Source organism: Phascolarctos cinereus, unplaced genomic scaffold (assembly GCF_003287225.1).
Source record: "Phascolarctos cinereus isolate Bilbo 61053 unplaced genomic scaffold, phaCin_HiC Scaffold_726;HRSCAF=1367, whole genome shotgun sequence".
Classification (NCBI taxonomy): Eukaryota; Metazoa; Chordata; class Mammalia; order Diprotodontia; family Phascolarctidae; genus Phascolarctos; species Phascolarctos cinereus.
The window spans coordinates 253933532-253950965 of record NW_027556098.1 but is presented as its reverse complement, the minus strand read 5'-3'; the positions used below and the strand labels follow the sequence as shown (position 1 = coordinate 253950965).

General features: G+C 39.9%; 1 protein-coding gene across 2 annotated transcripts in view; it reads left to right on the top strand.

Annotated features, from left to right (window-relative positions):
- POLR1D (RNA polymerase I and III subunit D) overlaps window positions 1–17434 on the top strand; it is a 55081-nt gene that overhangs the window by 28262 nt on the left and 9385 nt on the right. For both annotated transcript variants that reach the window (XM_020997152.2, XM_078147067.1), the window contains exon 2: window positions 2814–2888. In XM_020997152.2, coding sequence (XP_020852811.1) covers window positions 2814–2888 — 75 coding nt within the window. The remainder of the gene's footprint in view (window positions 1–2813; window positions 2889–17434) is intronic.

The following is a 17434-nucleotide window of genomic DNA, read 5'->3' as shown; positions in this document are numbered from 1 at the left end:
TGTAGGAGATAAGGAGTCCCAGTAGACATTATGACAGATTATCGTTTCTTGGTAGGCAGAAGTAGTAAGAGTACAATTTGATAATCGTTTATCTACCATTGATACTACAAAGCTTGACTGTGAAACATCTGATTGAATGATTTTTGGGGGGATAATAGGGTTCATGTTGGTTGATGGGGGATGGGGTGTTAGTAACTAGGGCATAAAAATGAAAATACAGGAAAGGGGCATAATAGAGTAATATGTGGGGACTGTACTACTTTATAATGCAAACATTTGTTAAGCACCACGTTGTGCTAGCTGCTGGGGAATACAAAGACAAAAAAGAAATCAGGGAAACAACAGATATATTTATATGCCAAGTATGTGGTATATGTATATATTTACATACCAAATAAATACATGGTAATGGGGAGGTACTAATAGCCAGGGAGTTGAAGAAAATACTCATGTAGAAGTATCAACTTCTGTACGGTTGTAAGCTTCATCTGGAAAGGACTTGGTCTTATGTAAACTTTACGTGTCTGGTAATGCAGTGTTCTGCATACAGTAAGCACTTCTTGTTGTTTAGTCACGTCTGACTCTTCCTGACCCCATTTTGGGATTTTCCTGGCAAAGATACTGGAGTAGTTTGCCGTTTCCTTTTCCAGCTTATTTTACAAATGAGAAAACCGAGGGAAACAGAGTTATAAATGACTTGCCCAAGGTCACACAGCTAATAAGTAAGTGTCTGAGCTCCAAGTTGAATTCTAGTATTCCTGACTCCAGACACAGCACTCTATGCACGAGTAGCACCTCTCTACTCAGAGCATTTTATGCCTATTATGTGTTAGGCTCTTTGCTAAGTGCTGGGACTACAAATACAGGATAACAAGATAGTTTTTACTTTCAGGACCTTACATTATAATAGGGGAAGACAAAACATAAAGGGGAGTTTTAAAGAGAAGAGCAGACCTCAAGATGACACATCTTGAGGTGGCCAATGCAGTTGGTGGTTGGTGAGACAGATGATGAATGAATGAATGTCTTACAAAGTCACAGAAATAATAATAGCACTTATATAGCACTTTAGGATTTGCAAAGCCCTTTATGGATATAGTTTCACCACCCTAGATTTCCAAAGTTTGTGCTGACAAAAGCCCCTGGGAGCTAGAAAGTTTGGCAGTACAACTTCAGCAGTGACTTTGTATGACTCTTATTTGGAGCCAGCCAGATTAGAATGTCCCATCACCAGATCTTAGGTGCAAATAAAGATTCTAGAAAGATATAGGAGAGTTGAGCTATATCAGTTGAGGAGTGGGGACGCATGATGAAATCATAAGTCTTTGAAATTTGGAAAGATAGAGTACTAGACTTCAAGTCAAAAAGGCATGGGTTCAAATCCTGCTCCTTATATTTGCTTATTTGTATGACCGTGGGTGACTCATGTAAACACTGAATTTTGGTTTGCTTGTCTTTAAAATAGAGGTGACACTTATAGTGTAGTATTGTCATGAGGCTTAAAGGAGATGTCTGTTAAGGTGGTTTCCAAACTTGAAAGTATTTATGTAAATGTCATTTTTATCATAGTACTTTACCTAGAAAAGAAAAAAATCTAAGTGATTTAGTCATCCTATATTGGCTAAGATAGTAAAGTAGGTGAGAACTGGTAGTTATTACTGAGATTTTGCTCTCTTGACATATTTTTAGAGAATTAGAAGAAAAGAACTTGTATGTAGAGTATCCAGGGCCCAGTCACCATACACGGATATCAATGTGAAAAGTGATGGTTAGACCCCATAGATATTTTAAAGAAATTATTTGTCCTAGAGAAAAGGGTAACCTAAAGGATGAGTGTCAACTATGGTCTTGCTTACATTCTTCTTCTTTTTTTTTTTTGGCTAGACAGCGGGGGGTAAGTGACTTGCCCGGGGTCACACAGCTAGTAAGTGTTATGTGTCTGAGGCCAGATTTGAACTCAGGTCCTCCTGAATCCAGGGCCAGTGCTCTATCCACTGTGCCTCCTAGCTGTCCTTGCTTACATTTTTCTTAAAACTTCTTAGTACTTGCAAAATTTGAAAGTCTAATTGGGAAAGAATTAGGTGATCATAATAATGAAAGACATAAATTTGGGCTTCATCTCCAGAGGGTTAGATTGTAAATTCCTAAAAATCATTGCCTTGTCATCTTTATTTTTCTTGGAATCTGACGTTGTCTGTCATGAATATTGCACGAAATAATTAATACCCATTCACCCCTTGAATATGTCTTAACATTAGAAAACTGTATAAAATGAGAGGCTAGGTGGCAGGATTAGGCAAACTCAGGACCTCTGACTCCTTGAGCCTCAGTTTCCTCATTTATAAAATTGGGTTAATAATCCCTGACTCGTTGTGTTGTTAGGCTCAAATGAGATAATTTATGGAAAGCACTTTGCAAACATTAAAGAGCTACACAAATGTCAGTTATTATTTTGATAGTATGCAAGTATAAACGGTATAGAGGAGAGGAATACTTAGCCAGGGGTATGCAGATCCTCAAGGAGGCAGCCCATAGAGATTCCAGAGGATCAGTGAACTGGGATGGGGAAAAAAATTACATCTTTATTTTCCACTAACCTTTGGTTTCCTTTGTTATCTTATGTGCTTTATACGTTTATTCATAACATTTTTCTGAGTTGGTGTCTGTAGACATCACCAGAGAGCCAAAGAGGTCTGTGGTCCCCCCAAAAGTGAAAAAGCCCCTGGTAAAGAGGTGGCATTTTTCCATCTATGATTATATAACAGTTGCTAATCTATTTGTTTTTCAAGACTTCTTCTTTTTTCCCTCTCCAGGAAGGCAATAGAAGAACTTCTCAAGGAAGCTAAACGGGGGAAAACCCGAGCAGAGACAATGGGGCCAATGGGGTGGTAAGTTCACATATAATAATCCTTAGTATTGCAACATTAAAAGAGTATGTAATATTTTAGAGTTTAATAGTTCTTTCTATTGGAGCCTCTCGAAGAGGCAAATGCTAAAAGGTACTTTCATGAGAGATATATTAAATCTGTCACAATCAAAGTTTCTATTTTGATGCTCGTCCTAAGTAAATGAAAGTGTCTTTGCATCTTAGCGCAGTAATTAATTCTGATTTCACCGATTCAGAATTTGAAATAACGCAGACATTTTAGAGACTAAGGTTTACTTTTGTACTGTCTATGGGGAGCCTTAGCTTGGTCCCCGCTTCTGTTCAACAATCATTTATCTCTATCTTTAGCTCATTCCCTGTAGTGACTGTTCCATATCTCTTCTTAAATCCTGTCCCCTATACTTAATAACAGCTTACTATTCTACTGGACTGAGAATAACAGCAGCCAGCATAAATTCCCCACAGTTACCTTCACTTCTCAAAACTTCTCTGACTTTATCCATTCCCTCCATGGCCACACATGAAGAGGTATCCTTACTCTTCACTAACACTGAGCCCTCCACTGATACCTTTAATCCCATTCTATCCTGCCTCTGGGTCCTACAGTCATTTCCTCGCTTGCATTTTCAACTTCTCACTTTCCAGTGACTCCTTCCTATTTGAAACAATCTCCCAAATCCTAAAAAAAAGCTTCCTGTGACCCTTCTACCTCATATGATTGCTGTCCCGTTTTTCTCTGTACTGCTAAATGTTCTCTATACCCAATATCCCTACACTCCCTGAGGCAATGTAATGTAATGGAAAGAATTTTACATGGGGATTAACTAAATGTTTTTCCTTGATGGAAACATTAAACACACAATCAGTCTTGTGATAATATATCTAATCAATTTTATAATAGAGGTACACGTAGGTACATAACTGGGTGTTTCATATATAATAAATAAGTTGAAAATTGATTGTTTTCTTACTGATTCTCAGGTTTTGAAAAAGGAGGTAAGAAAAGAACTAAAAATTAAAGAGTATTCCGAATGTTACCTCTGCCCAGAAACTTTCCCTGATTTTTGACCCTCAGGTTCTAGTTGCTAACAGTTGCCTTACTTTTTAGCCCTCACATAATACTTTTTCCTTTTGCAACTCTCAGTGTTTCATCATTTGATAATGATAAATATTATCATTATGGCTCCATAAGGACAGAAATTCTTTCCTAAACTTTTTCTCTTCCTCAGCTCCTAATACTGTGCTCTATACACAATAGGCATATAATCAGTGTTTGATGAATGATATATAGGCTGTCTACATCATAGAAACTGATGTACCTTTAGTGAGAATGTTCATTTAGGGGAAGCAGGACTGAGAAAGGAATGGGACTTACCTGAGATTCTTCTATTCGCTAGTAGTCAGTGCTTGACAGTCTCTGGTCAGAATGTCAAGGGTCATCGGGTAAGTTGGCATCATATCTGATAGGAGTAGACTAGCACTGGGTCAGGGATCAGAGGTTAATCAGTTGACAAGCTGGTCAGGAAATAGTTTCTGAAGGAGGCTGATACATAGGAAGAACACCTGCTTTTCCAAAGACCAGCTAACTGATGCCACCTGTTTTTACCACTTCTCAGCTGTTTATTTGGCTGTTTTCTGAGAGAGAAACTTTTGGTTTCAAAGGGTTAAGTACAGAAGTTACAATTTTCCTGTGAAAACCACATCTTTGGCCACATTTAAGACATGACTGTCCTGGCATGAAACTATCAGCTGCTGAGGTAAAACATCCTAAATTCAGTGAGACCAATCCTACTTTCTAAGTCTTCATCCTCTGAGAGGGAGGTCATCCTGACACCATTGAGTTCTTGTTTTGTTTGGGTGGGGAAGAAGAACATTTGCTTATAGGTTATTTGCTTGGTTTAAACTTTCACATAGAAAATAGTTTGCAAATGGAGTCTAGATTACTACACCAGGCCACAAATACCTGTTTAGTTCATGATGTGCCAGAAATATAATAATAGTATTTCATCTGGGCCTAGCCATCATTTATAACAGTGTTTCTATTTTTAAACGTTTTCCAAATTCCAACTTGGAACCAAAGAAGCATATTCTCCTAATGGAAGCATAGTTCATTTCTAAATACCACTAAGGACTTGAGGCTATGTATCTGCAGAAAGGTCTTGGGAACAGGAAGCTACTCTTAGAAAGTTAGAACCAATAATATAATAACTCATTCTGTCTAGAGAGAGCACTTCTCTGATGCCTAGGGATTCTGAGTTTGAGAACAAAAAGGTCTCATGATATGGAGACTCCAGGCTTATACTTCCACTTAGAAGTATAGGTGGATTCTTTTTTTGGGGGGGGGGCTAGAAGAGTGAGGGGCTGAGATGTATATAATGGTGGGGAAGGAAAAAGAGTGATTAGGATGGAACCATGGGTGTAAAACAGAAGTTGTCTGGTTATTTCCCCTTCCCCCAAAGTAACAGAACCATGGCCCCTTCACCTGAGGAAGTTGGGGGATAATCTTCTTGAAGAGCAGAATGATAGATCTATTTTCATGATTTCTGGAAATATCTGAGGTATTAGGGGGAAGGAGGGGAAGGTGTCAACTAGGGTTTTGAACAGATTTCCAGTATGTATGTAAATCCTTCATGGTGCTGTGTCATGTACTACAAGTAGCGCATGCTTTTTTGGAGAAGAAGAACAGGGCCGCTTTTGTCTGAAAAGGTCCTGGGCTGCACCTAAACCCAGAACCAGCCATGAACCAGCTCCCTCTGTCACGTAAGGTACCATCCCTGCCCAACCCTCACCACCCTTCATTAGCCTCCCAAGGGAAAGAAAGGACCCAGATCCAGCCCAGTTCTCTCTGCATCATCCTTTGGGAACTGAGCTTCTCTCCCCATCAGCCACCCAACTGTTACCTCTGTGAATTCTCCTGTTTCACTCCCTAGACCTGTAATAATTAATCAGCAGTGATTTAGGAGAAGACAGTTCCCTGCCCCCTCCTCATATTCTCTTATACTCCTACACCCAATCCAACCTATGTCTCAATCCAACACTGTCCATTCTTTCCACTGTGTCTTCTGGAATTTTTATTCCATGGTAAATAAACATCCCTTCATCCTGGAACTGTTTTTCTCCAGTCTTCATTTTTTATTCTTCGTAGAGATCTGGCATGCCTTCTGATGACAATGCATCCTGGCTATCTTCTCCAAAACTAACTGTACCTTCTCTCACACTGGCCCAGGAAGGGGGATAGAGAGTCCAAATAATCCTCTCTCTGTTGTCACTTCCACACTCTCCATTTGGCTCCTTCACTCAGTAATCTTTCCTCTTTTGAAATCCACACATTTAAAATTTTCCCCCCAGTCAAAGTTATGTTAGGTAAACTATAATATACCAACCCCCATCTCATTCTCCCTTCTTTCTCACCATCTTCCTCTGCTCACCACTACCTGCCTTTATGCTGTGGAGCTTGAGTATTCATTTAGATGCTCCTATTTCCTCTGCCTCCTTAAGTCCCATGACCTACTCCTTTGCACTACTTCAGCCACACAGAGAGGTGGTCGCTTATTAGATCTCACTATTACCCACAAATGTTCCACTTTTCTAATTAGAAGCTCTGTGCCTATCATTCTATCCCTTCTTAGGCTTCACCTCTCCTGTACTTGGTCTTTGTCCTCATTGAGACCTCTGTTCTCCTTTGTACTTTCTCAAACCTTGCTCCAAGTTCACTCTCCTCCCTCTCTAGCCTCAACCTAATGGTAGAGTCTTCCAAACGTGTATTGGTCTGATCAGCCACATTTGGGCGTACTGTACCTTGACCTTGACCCTGACATAGTGATGTCATTTTGGTCCTATTTGGGTACAAAGGACAACCACCAACTAAGCAATTAATTCTTTACCACAGAAGCTGTTCCAACCCTTTTCTTCCCTCCTCAAGTACTGCATAACTCTTCTGAGAGGTAACTAGATAGCCCATGAGTAGAATCCTGGACAAGGCATCAGGGACATGAGTTCAAATCCTACCCCACTTACTAGATATGTGACCTTAGGCCTTAGTTTCCTCATCTGTAAGATGGGGATGATAATAGCACCTACCTCCCAGTGTTGTTGTCAAAGTAAAATGAGGTATTTGTAGAGTGTTTTACAATTATTATTGTTCTTATCACCTCATATCTCTTAGCTGAGTACCTTGCGTCTTTATGGAAAAAAAAAATTAAGGCCATTTGTTAAGAGCTCCCTGTACTCTCATTCTTTTTATCCCAGAACCCATTGGCATCATGTCTCACCCTCTCCTCCTTCCTCTGTCTCTGATAAAGATGTGGCCCTTCACCTTACTATGAACAAACTCCTCTACATGTGTACTTAATTTCATTCCCTTCCATCTTTTCCAGGACATTGCAGCCTCAATTATCTTCCCTTCCCTGCTGATCTTCAGCTTCTCTCTGTCATCTTAATCCTTCCTGTCTTTAGACATGGCCAAGTTTCCTTATCCTTAAAAAGCCTTCACTAGGCCTTACTATTCCCTCAAACTGTCAGCCTATATCTCTCCTTTCTTTGTCAGCCAAACTCTTTGAAAAACTGTTTACAGGAGGGCAGAGCCAAGATGGCGGAGTGAAAGCAGTGACTTGCTTGAGCTGTCCCCGAAACTCCTCCAAATATCTATAAAACAATGGCTCTAAACAAATTCTAAAGCAGCAGAACCCACAAAAAGACAGAGTGAGACAAATTTCCAACCCAAGGTAACCTGGCTGGTTGATCAGAAAAGTATATCGCACCGGGCTGGAAGAGGAGCGCGGCTCGGCATCGGTGCGCAGGTCACGGCGAACCTGGAGCAGGCCTCAGAGGACTGAATCATGGGCAGCAGTGGCAGTTTCCAGACTTCTCAACCCATGAAGGCCAAAGACAACTTAGAAGGTCAGTGGGGAAAAGTCTATTTCTGCAGTGCTGAGAGAGAAATGCAGGGTCCCAGCCCCATTCCCCAGGCTTGGCCTTGGGGCAGCGGCTGCCTCCTGAGCTTCCAGCCCACAAACTAAAGGGGAATCGAGTGGCAGATCAGAGAGGGATTGCAGGGTTCTCTCTGCTGGTGCAGGATTCTCTTGCTTTACCCGTGCTTGGATCTGGGTCACAGTTCTGGATGGCGGTCCTGGGGGTGAGGAGGAGCGCTGGCATGGTGGAGCTTGTAGTGGTTGTAGAGAGGAAACCCTCCTCATAGTTCCAAGTCAGAAAAGAGAGCTTGTGGTCACTTATAGAATAGAACACAGGCTAAGAAAGGAATAAACACCTCGCCCCTTATCATACCACCTTGGAAGAACTGAAAATTTACAGGTCCCTACAAGTATCTCTGAAAACAGCCATACAAACCCCCGAAACTTGGGACAGTACATTCTCCACGTTGGAAGCAGACTCTTACCTTAACAAAGAGTTTAAAACTCAAGTAATTGGCTGGGATCATGAGCAAACCTTGCAAAAAGAGTCAGACTATATTATCTTACTTGGTGACAAAGAAAATCAAAACATACAACCAGAAGAAGACAACAAAGTCAAAGTTCCTACATCCAAAGCCTCCAAGAAAAATATGAATCGGTCCCAGGCCTTGGAAGAGCTCAAGGGATTTTGAGAAGCAAGTTCTGGGAAGAGAAATGAGAGTGATGCAAGAAAATCATCAAAAACAAGTCAACAGCTTGCTAAAGGAGACCCAAAAAAATACTGAAGAAAATAACACCTTAAAAAATAGCCTAACCCAAATGGCAAAAGAGGTCTAGAAAGCCAATGAGAAGAAGAATGCCCTAAAAAGCAAAATTGGCCAAATGGAAAAGGAAGTGCAGGGGCAGCTAGGTGGCGCAGTGGATAGAGCACTGGCCCTGAAGTCAGGAGGACCTGAGTTCAAATGTGGCCTCAGACTAAACACTTGACACTTACTAGCTGTGTGACTCTGGGCAAGTTACTTAACCCCAATTCCCTTAAAAAGATCATCAGGGCAGCTAGATGGTGCAGTGGATAGAGCCTCAGCCTTGGAATCAGGAGGACCTGAGTTCAAATCCAGCCTTAGATACTTGACACTTACTAGCTGTGTGACCCTGGGCAAGTCACTTAACCCCAATTGCCTCATCCCCCCCCCCAAAAAAAAGGAAAAGGAAGTCCAAAAGATTACTGAAGAAAATACTTCCTTAAAAATGAGAATAGAGCAATTGGAAACTAGTGACAATTTGAGAAATCAAGGCACTGTAACATTAATCAAAAAGAATGAAAAAATAGAAGAGAATGTGAAATATCTCATTAGAAAAACAACTGACCTGGAAAATAGATTTAGGAGAGAAAACTTAAAAATTATTGGACTCTCTGAAAGCCACGATCAAAAAAAGAGCCCAGACATCATCTTTCAAGAAATTATCAAGAAAAACTGCCCTGATGTTTTAGAACCAGAGGGCAAAATAGAAATTGAAAGAATCCACAGATCACCTCCTGAAAGAGATTCCCCAGAGGAAAACTCCTAGGAATAGTGTAGCCAAATTCCAGAATTCCTAGGTCAAAGAGGAAATATTGCAAGCAGCCAGATAAAAACAATTCAAGTATTGTGGAAACACAATCAGTATAACACAAGATTTAGCAGCTTCTACATTGAGGGTCTGGAGGGCATGGAGTATGATATTCTGGAGGGCAAAGGAGTTAGGGCTACAACCAAGAATCACCTACCTAGCAAAACTGAGTATAATCCTTCAGGGTGAAAAATGGTCATTCAGTGAAATAGGGATTTCAAGCATTCCTGAGGAAAAGACCAGAGCTGAATATAAAATTTGACTTTCAAATACAAGACTCAAGTGAAACATGGAAGATGGTAAACAAGAAAGAGAAATTATAAAAGACTTATTAAGGTTGAACTGTTTACATTCCTGCATGGAAAGATGATATTTGGAACTCATGAGTCCTTTGTCAGTATTAGGGTAGTGGGAGGGAAAAAAAATTATATGTATGTATAGATAGATAGAGGGCATGGGGTGAGTTGAAGAGGAAGGGGTGATATCTGGAAAATAAAATTAAGGGGTGAGAGGATTATACTGGGAGAAGGAGAAAGGGAGAGGTAGGATGGAGTAATTATCTCACATAAAACAGGCAAGAAAAGGCTTTTACACTAGAGGGGAAATGGGAGAAGGTGAGAGGGAATTAGTGAATCTTATTCTCATAGCATTTAGCTTAAGGAGGGAATAACATACACAGTGGGGTATGGAAATCTATCTTACTTACAGGAAAATAAGGGGGGAAGGGGACAAGAGAGCAGGGGGTTGATAGAGGGGAGGGCAGATTGGGGGAGGGGATAATCAAAAGCAAACACTTCTGAGGAGGGACAGGGTCAAAAAAGAGAATAGAATAAATGGGGGATTGGATAGGATAAAAGGGAAATATACTTAGTTTTTCACAACAGGACTACTATGGAAGTGTTTTGCATGACTGCACATCTATAACCTGTATCAAAATGCTTGCCTTTTCAATGAGGGTGGGTGGGGAGGGAGGAAGGGAGAAAGTTGTAACCCAAAGTTTTAAAAACATGTTAAAAATTATATATGAAAACTGTCTCCACTCAGGCCTTCACTTCCTCTCTCCTCATTCCCTTTTCAGTTTGGCTTCCAACCTCATTACGAATTGAAACTATCTTCACAATTACCATTGATCTTCTGAATAGCTAAATCTGGTGGTCTTTTCTCATTCCTAATTCTTCTCGACCATACTGCTCCAATTGACACTGTTGACCACTGTCTCCTTGGGTTTTTGTGACACTTCTCTCTCCTGTTTTCTTCTTCTACCTTCCTGACCACTCTTCAGTCTCCTTTGCTGGCCCATCATCTACATTATGCCCTCTTACTGTGCATGTTCCCCAACATTCTGTTCCGGGTCCCCTCCTCTTATTCGTCTACATATTCTCAGTGGTCTTCCCCCTATTGTCACTTCCATACTCTCCCTTTGCCTCCTTCACTTAGTAATCTTTTCTCTTTTGAAATCCACACATTTAAATTTTCATCAGCTCCTTCGGACTTAACTGTCTCTATGCAGGTGATTCTTAGATCTTCATATCCCGCCCCAGTCTCTCCTCAGTTTCCTGTTGGACATTTCAATCTGGATATCCCAGAGATATCTTAAACTCAAATGTAAAACTTAATTCTTTCTTTTTAAACCTTTCCCTATTCCATGCCAACCATTTCTGTCAAGCACCATCATTCTTTTAAAGTATTGAGTTCATAATGTTTTCATTGTCCTCGATTCCTTACTCTTCCTCACCTTACATATTCAATCAGTTGCCCTATCTTGCCTTTCTGCCTTTATAACATCTTTCCCATCTGACCCCTTCTTTCCACTGATTCAGCACTTAGCACAGTGCCTGGCACATAGCAGGTGCTTAATAAATGTTGATTGTTTGATTGATAGTTCAGACTCTCCTAGATTATTACAACAGACACCTAATTGATCTCCTTGCCACAGGTCTCTTAACACTGTTGCCAAAGTAATTTTCCTCACAGATCTGACCATGTGACTTCCTTCCCCAACCAACTCTAGTGGCTTCTGATTCCCTCTAGAATAAAATATAAATGCCTCTAGTTGGCTTTTAGAGCCCTACATAACCTGGTACCAACCTACTATTCCACTCCTCCTCCTCCTGTCCTCTGCAATGCAGCCAAACTGGCCTTTTCTCACTTTCAACACTCCTTAATACTACCTTTGTAGTGACTGTCTCCCATCCCTGGAATACGTTCCTTCCTTCCTCACCTCCACTCGATAGAGTCCCTCTTTCTTTAAAATGATCTGTCAAAAAATAAAAATGCATCTGTTGCCATCTTCCACATGAAACCTTTTCTGATCCTCTTAACTGTACTCTTCCTCCCCAAACTATATTTTATTTAACTATTTTGTGTACACACACACACACACACACACACACACACAGACATATGCACACATTCATATTTAAACTTGTGCATATTTGTATACGTACTTGTCTCCCTCATCAGTGTAGCTCATTCATTGAGAGCTGGGGTTGTTTTCTTTTCTTTTTTTATGTATTTGTATCACCTAATACAATGCCTGGCCCATAGTGGGTGATTAAATAAATTCTTGTTGATTTGATTTGGATTATGGTGGTTGATTTGTGTCATTTCATCCACCTCCTTTCTCTTCTTTACCTTCCTTGAGACAGGGTCATGCATCTTTGAAACAACTGACCACAGTTAGATGTGCATGTGGACCTGTGTAAACAATAAGTTACTAGGGGATTGAACCCATGACCTTGGCCTAAGTAGTGTAATACTGTAACCAATTCAGTTGAGCTGACTGTCTATATAAATGAGTTTTGACATGAAAAATAAAATTTTAATGTTTTTAGTTTTGTATCATTAGCAGATTTCAGTATAGCCCTCATAGACCACAAAGAAGAAATTCCATTCCAGAAGACTTTAGAAAGCTATATTATTTTGAGGTGGGGAGGGGTTGCTTCTGCCTTTTTCACCCTGGCCAGCTCTAGCTTCAGGAGATCCTCAGGGTCACTTCAGTCTTGTTATTCTGAAGATGATTGTTCCCCATCTTCCCTTCTACCAACCCCTAAAGGTATCACTGATGCTTGGTTATAGGTCATTTCCTCTCTGATTAGGTTCATCCTTTGCAGTATTAAAAATGAGCATCTTCCAGGGCAAGAAGGGAAAACCTTGTTCTGTACCCAAGCAAAAGTAATTATTTTACTTTGCTTTATTCATAATTTAATACATATTACCCTGTTCTCAAAGATATGACAGTAGAACGTGTTTTGTATTCTTAAAGCATTTTGAGGTCCTCTATAATTGCCATTTCTGAAGTAAGAGGCACTATTTCTTCCCTTTAGATGATCGGTAAGAAAGATCTGGGAAGGTGGTTGGGTTCATGCCAGCAAGAAATTGCTGAACTAAAGAAAATTAAAGTAAGGTGCCATTTTTTATTTCAAATGGAAAGTGATCATTTGGTGCTATAATTTCCTGGATGTTATTCAGCAGAAGGATCCCTTTAGTATCTGTTCTTGATGCAGGCCTTATAGAGCCTGAAATGTTAGCGCATGTTACTTTCTTTTAGTCAGCATAGAGCAATTTGTAAACATAAATTTCAGAAACTTGGCCTGACTTAGTTATACCTCCAAAGCTATTTTCATTTTGCTTACATTTACAAGCATATTGATGTGTTTATAAGCCAATACAGTTTAGATTGCGTCATTTTGATTGTAGTATTTGTTTCTAAATAAACCTGAGAAGCTCACAGTAATGGATATTTGAATAAAGAAATGTATTAGAGATAGAATTTGAGGTTTAATTGCTTTTCTAAATTTTAGAAAGCCAATTTTATGTTTTATATGGTATTTTTTACTCTCTTAAATCAACCTGGTCACTAAGGAAAAAATATTCTACATAGACCTTTTAAGAAATTAACCAGTAGCTTTGAAAGAAAAATCATTTCTCTCTAATTTAAAGACTCCAGTTGCCTCACTACTTTAAACATTGGAAACTGAGTTCCAGAGAAATTGCCTGATGTCACACAGCGGGGTCAGGGGACAGAATCCAATGGCTAGGGTCCTCAGGTTCATACTCTTTGTGCTCTGCCACATTGCTTTGTTCATGTGATGTATTATCTGATGACATTGAACTATTCCTGTGCTCCATATTCCTTTCGTATACAGTAGTGAAGATGAATAGGAATCTGTGAGCCCTGAATATATTACTATTGACTTTCACATCTATGCAAATGATTTTGTTGGCACGGCAATCCTTTACATTCTCTCTTAATTCTGACACTGTTTACATGCTTTTTGGGTTTACTGCTCTTTTCATTACTGTCCTTATTCTTCCCAGTTATATTTATGTTTACTTCTCTGCCAGTAAGTTGTGATAATGGAAGTGCCACTTAGTTAAAAATTATTTGGCAGAAAACTCCTATATAAATCAAAACATAATGTTTGTAACATGAAATAATCCCTTCTCATTTTGCTTATTGATTTGCAGAGTGCAACATGCCATTGAAGTACTATACACGTGCCATAATAGGACTTTTATATATAAAATAGTTGAGGATTGGCATTGGTAGTAATAAGGATTATGTCACAGTAAGGAACATTTTCAGGTGGCCACATGCTGCTTTATTTGATCTCCTATATAAACTGTAGCACCATGGGTGGTGGGGAAGGTAATATTGAACAGCAAAGTAAGTAATAATCAGAACAAAATAAAAACGTTACCCTGGTTCCATGCCATTTTAGGAATATAGTGCTGTCTTTGCCTCAGAGTTTCCAGAGATATTATTTTAGGCTCATCGCTAGGTCATGCAAAGGGAGTATCCAAAATGAAAATAGCCATTTCCTGGGATGTGAATAATTAACATACATGCTTGATCTGTAACAAATATAGACCTGCATAAGTATGATGGTTTTGGATTAAGTTATTTTAAATAAATCTGAAATGCTGGCTTTTGATTTCAGCATTGCTGAAAACAAGTGCTTATTGTGTGCAAAGTATTGGGCCAGGTACTAGACACTGCTGCTCTACTTGATTTTTGACTATAAGCAGACTACTTAATTTCATAAGGTCTCAGTTTCCCAGCCAAAAACCAAAGCTAATTTCTGAAACACATCTTAGGTATGATAGAGATGGAAGATGACACTTCTGAGACTGTTGCTTTTAGTATATGTATTCATAATTGAACACCTGGAGGTGACCAGCATTTTTCTTCATTTTACATACTTAGTTTTTTCTACTGGCCATTTCCATATTGACTTCTAACTTTACACTGATATACTTCATATAAAGAGTAAGCTCAAAGACCTGCATTTACTGTATCGCAACTTGATATCCCACAGTTATGCAGTTTTCTTGCTGCCATCCCTATATTCCCAAGCCACCCATCCTTGCTCTACAACTTAACTATAGATCTTCAACCTTGGAGTTACTTAACCTGAGACTCGGTTTCTTCAGAAGTAAAATGAGTTGGATTAGACTAGATAACCATTAACTGCCTTTCCAGCTCTAAAGGTGTGTCTTCTACATATATGTCTCACCAGGCCTTGGTTGCTATAGGAATAATTTTTGTGCCTGTGAATTTTATTATTAATGATTATACTTGCCTTTCATAGACTCATAAAAAGTTAACAGTTAACTCATGTTTAGGTACCACTTAGTCATTTACAAAGCACTTTCCTCACAACAACCCTTTAAGGCAGGAAGTATGGATATTATTATCAGTATTTTACAGATCAGAATACCGAGGTTAAAAATGTTAGGAGATTTGTCTCATAGCTATTAAGTGTTGGAGCTGCAACTCAAGCCTAAGACTTCTGACTTCAAAACCATTGCTTTCCACCATATCATGCAGCCTACCAGGTAGTTAGGTGAGGTGAATCTTGTGATTCCAGTGATGAAATTGCAGTGTGACAGTTCAATAAATTGAACAAGTACTTATTGTGTGCAAAGTATTGGGCCAGGTACTAGACACTGCTGCTCTACTTGAGCAGTATAGATATAGTAACTATAAAGATCAGAAAAATCCTGTTTTTGTTACCTTCCTCTTCTTCATTGCTAGGTCTGTTTTGCAATTTACTTTCTCTGTTTCCACACGCACCCTTTTCTAATTGTCTGTCCTTTCGCCCTGCTTTATAGGCTTGGGATTTCAACTGAGTACCTAACAGTCACATGGAAGTGTGGCTTATGAGGTGCCATCTCATAACTAAAACTATTCATTCATTTTCCCTGGTCACAGGCTCTGCTCTATGATTATGATTTAACATATGTCTCTGCTATTCCTTCTTAGATCCCCACCATATATTCCTAGTCAGATCAGTCTTAGTTTTACAAATGTTATGCAATGTGAGTGACCCACCTTGAGTCTGGTTTGCAGCACTTCTTAATTCAGATCATTTCAGTTAGTACTTGCTGTATACAAGGCATTGTGGATGTAAAGAAGAAACCAGTGGCCACCCTCAAGGACCTTACAGTTTAGTAGAAGTGATAAGACATATACAAATATTTAGAATACAAGTAGTAAGAATAACAATAAATAAAAATCATAATGATAGCTAACATTTTTATAGCGCTTACTATACATGTCAGGCACTGGTGCTAAGTAAGTGCTTTACAATTTTTACTTCATTTGATAAACCCTTGGAGGTAGGTGCTATTGTGATCCACATTTTGCAGATGAGGAAACTGAGACAAACAGAGGTTAAGTGATACAACTGGCAAGTATCTGAGGCTGGATTTGAACTCAGATCTTCCTGACTCTAGGCCCTGTGTCACCTAGCTGCCAAGTTAGACAAAATGCAATGGAGAGGTCAGACAGTTGGGCATAAGAGGTTCTTGAAGGATGAGATCACTTCTAACTGGGAGAATTAGGAAAGATTTCATGAAAGAAGAGGCACCTAAAACTGGGCCTGGAAAAGAGCAGGATTTCAGCGAGCAGAGATGTGGCAAGAGTCAGTTCCCTCCATGAAGGACAGTCTACACAAACACCCAGCGAAGAAAGCCACTCAGGGAGGCAGGCAGGGACCGAGCAAGACCTGCCTCAGGGACCCCGGGCAAGTCCCTTAACTCTCTACAGCCTCAGTTTCTTCAATATAAAATGGAAATAATAATAGTCCATGCATCCCAGGGTTGTTGTGAAGATAAAATGAGATAATATTTATAAAGTGCTTTGCAAACCGTAAAGTGATATATAAATGCTAGTTATGATTATGATTATTAGATAAGAGAAGTCAGCAATGAGTGTTTGAGTTTGGCCGTGATAAAAGTAAACAGAAGGAAACAGTATAAAATAAATCCAGAGGGTGGAGGAGGGGAAGGGGGAAATACATTATTATGAGGAGGCTTAGAGTTTGGAATTTAATTGTGGACAATGAATAACCTGAAGGCTTGTAAGCCACAGGGTGGGGTTGTCATATGACAGGTTTGCAAGAGGGAATGCAGAAGACCTTATGCTTGTACTCCTGGGAGCAGAACAAGTATAATAAATACATGTATTGATTAAGGGCACAGGGTTGGGGGCTCACGCAGCTCCAACGTCCTCAGTGTCCCGCCACCAGCATATGAGATGGCTGGGCATGTAGTGGCCTTACACCTGATATGGGGCTGGAGGGCTCACAATGAGGTTCTAGTTCCTGGGGACACCAATCAGATAGCAAGAGAAATAAAACACAGGTTTGAAGAACAAGGCGTGGGCATGGGGTTTTATGGCATGATGCATTATGCTAACCCTTGCACACCTTGCACAAGTGCTGCCTCAGGACCCTTAAGTCAGTTTTGCTCAGGTGGGTTAGCCTGACTCCCACATCATAGTTCTGCATTAGGAAGATTATTTTGGCAGGAGTATAAAGGAATGATTGGATAGGGAAGAGACTAGAAGCCAGAGACCTCAGTTAGAATACTTTTACAAGAGCCCAGGCCAGAGGTAATAAAGGCCCAGGGTGAAGGCAGTAAGAGTGAGAGGGGAAGGGATTGATATAAGAGATCCTCTGAGATAGAATTCGTAGGACTCGGCAGGTGATTGGATCTGAGTTTTGGAAGATACATATAC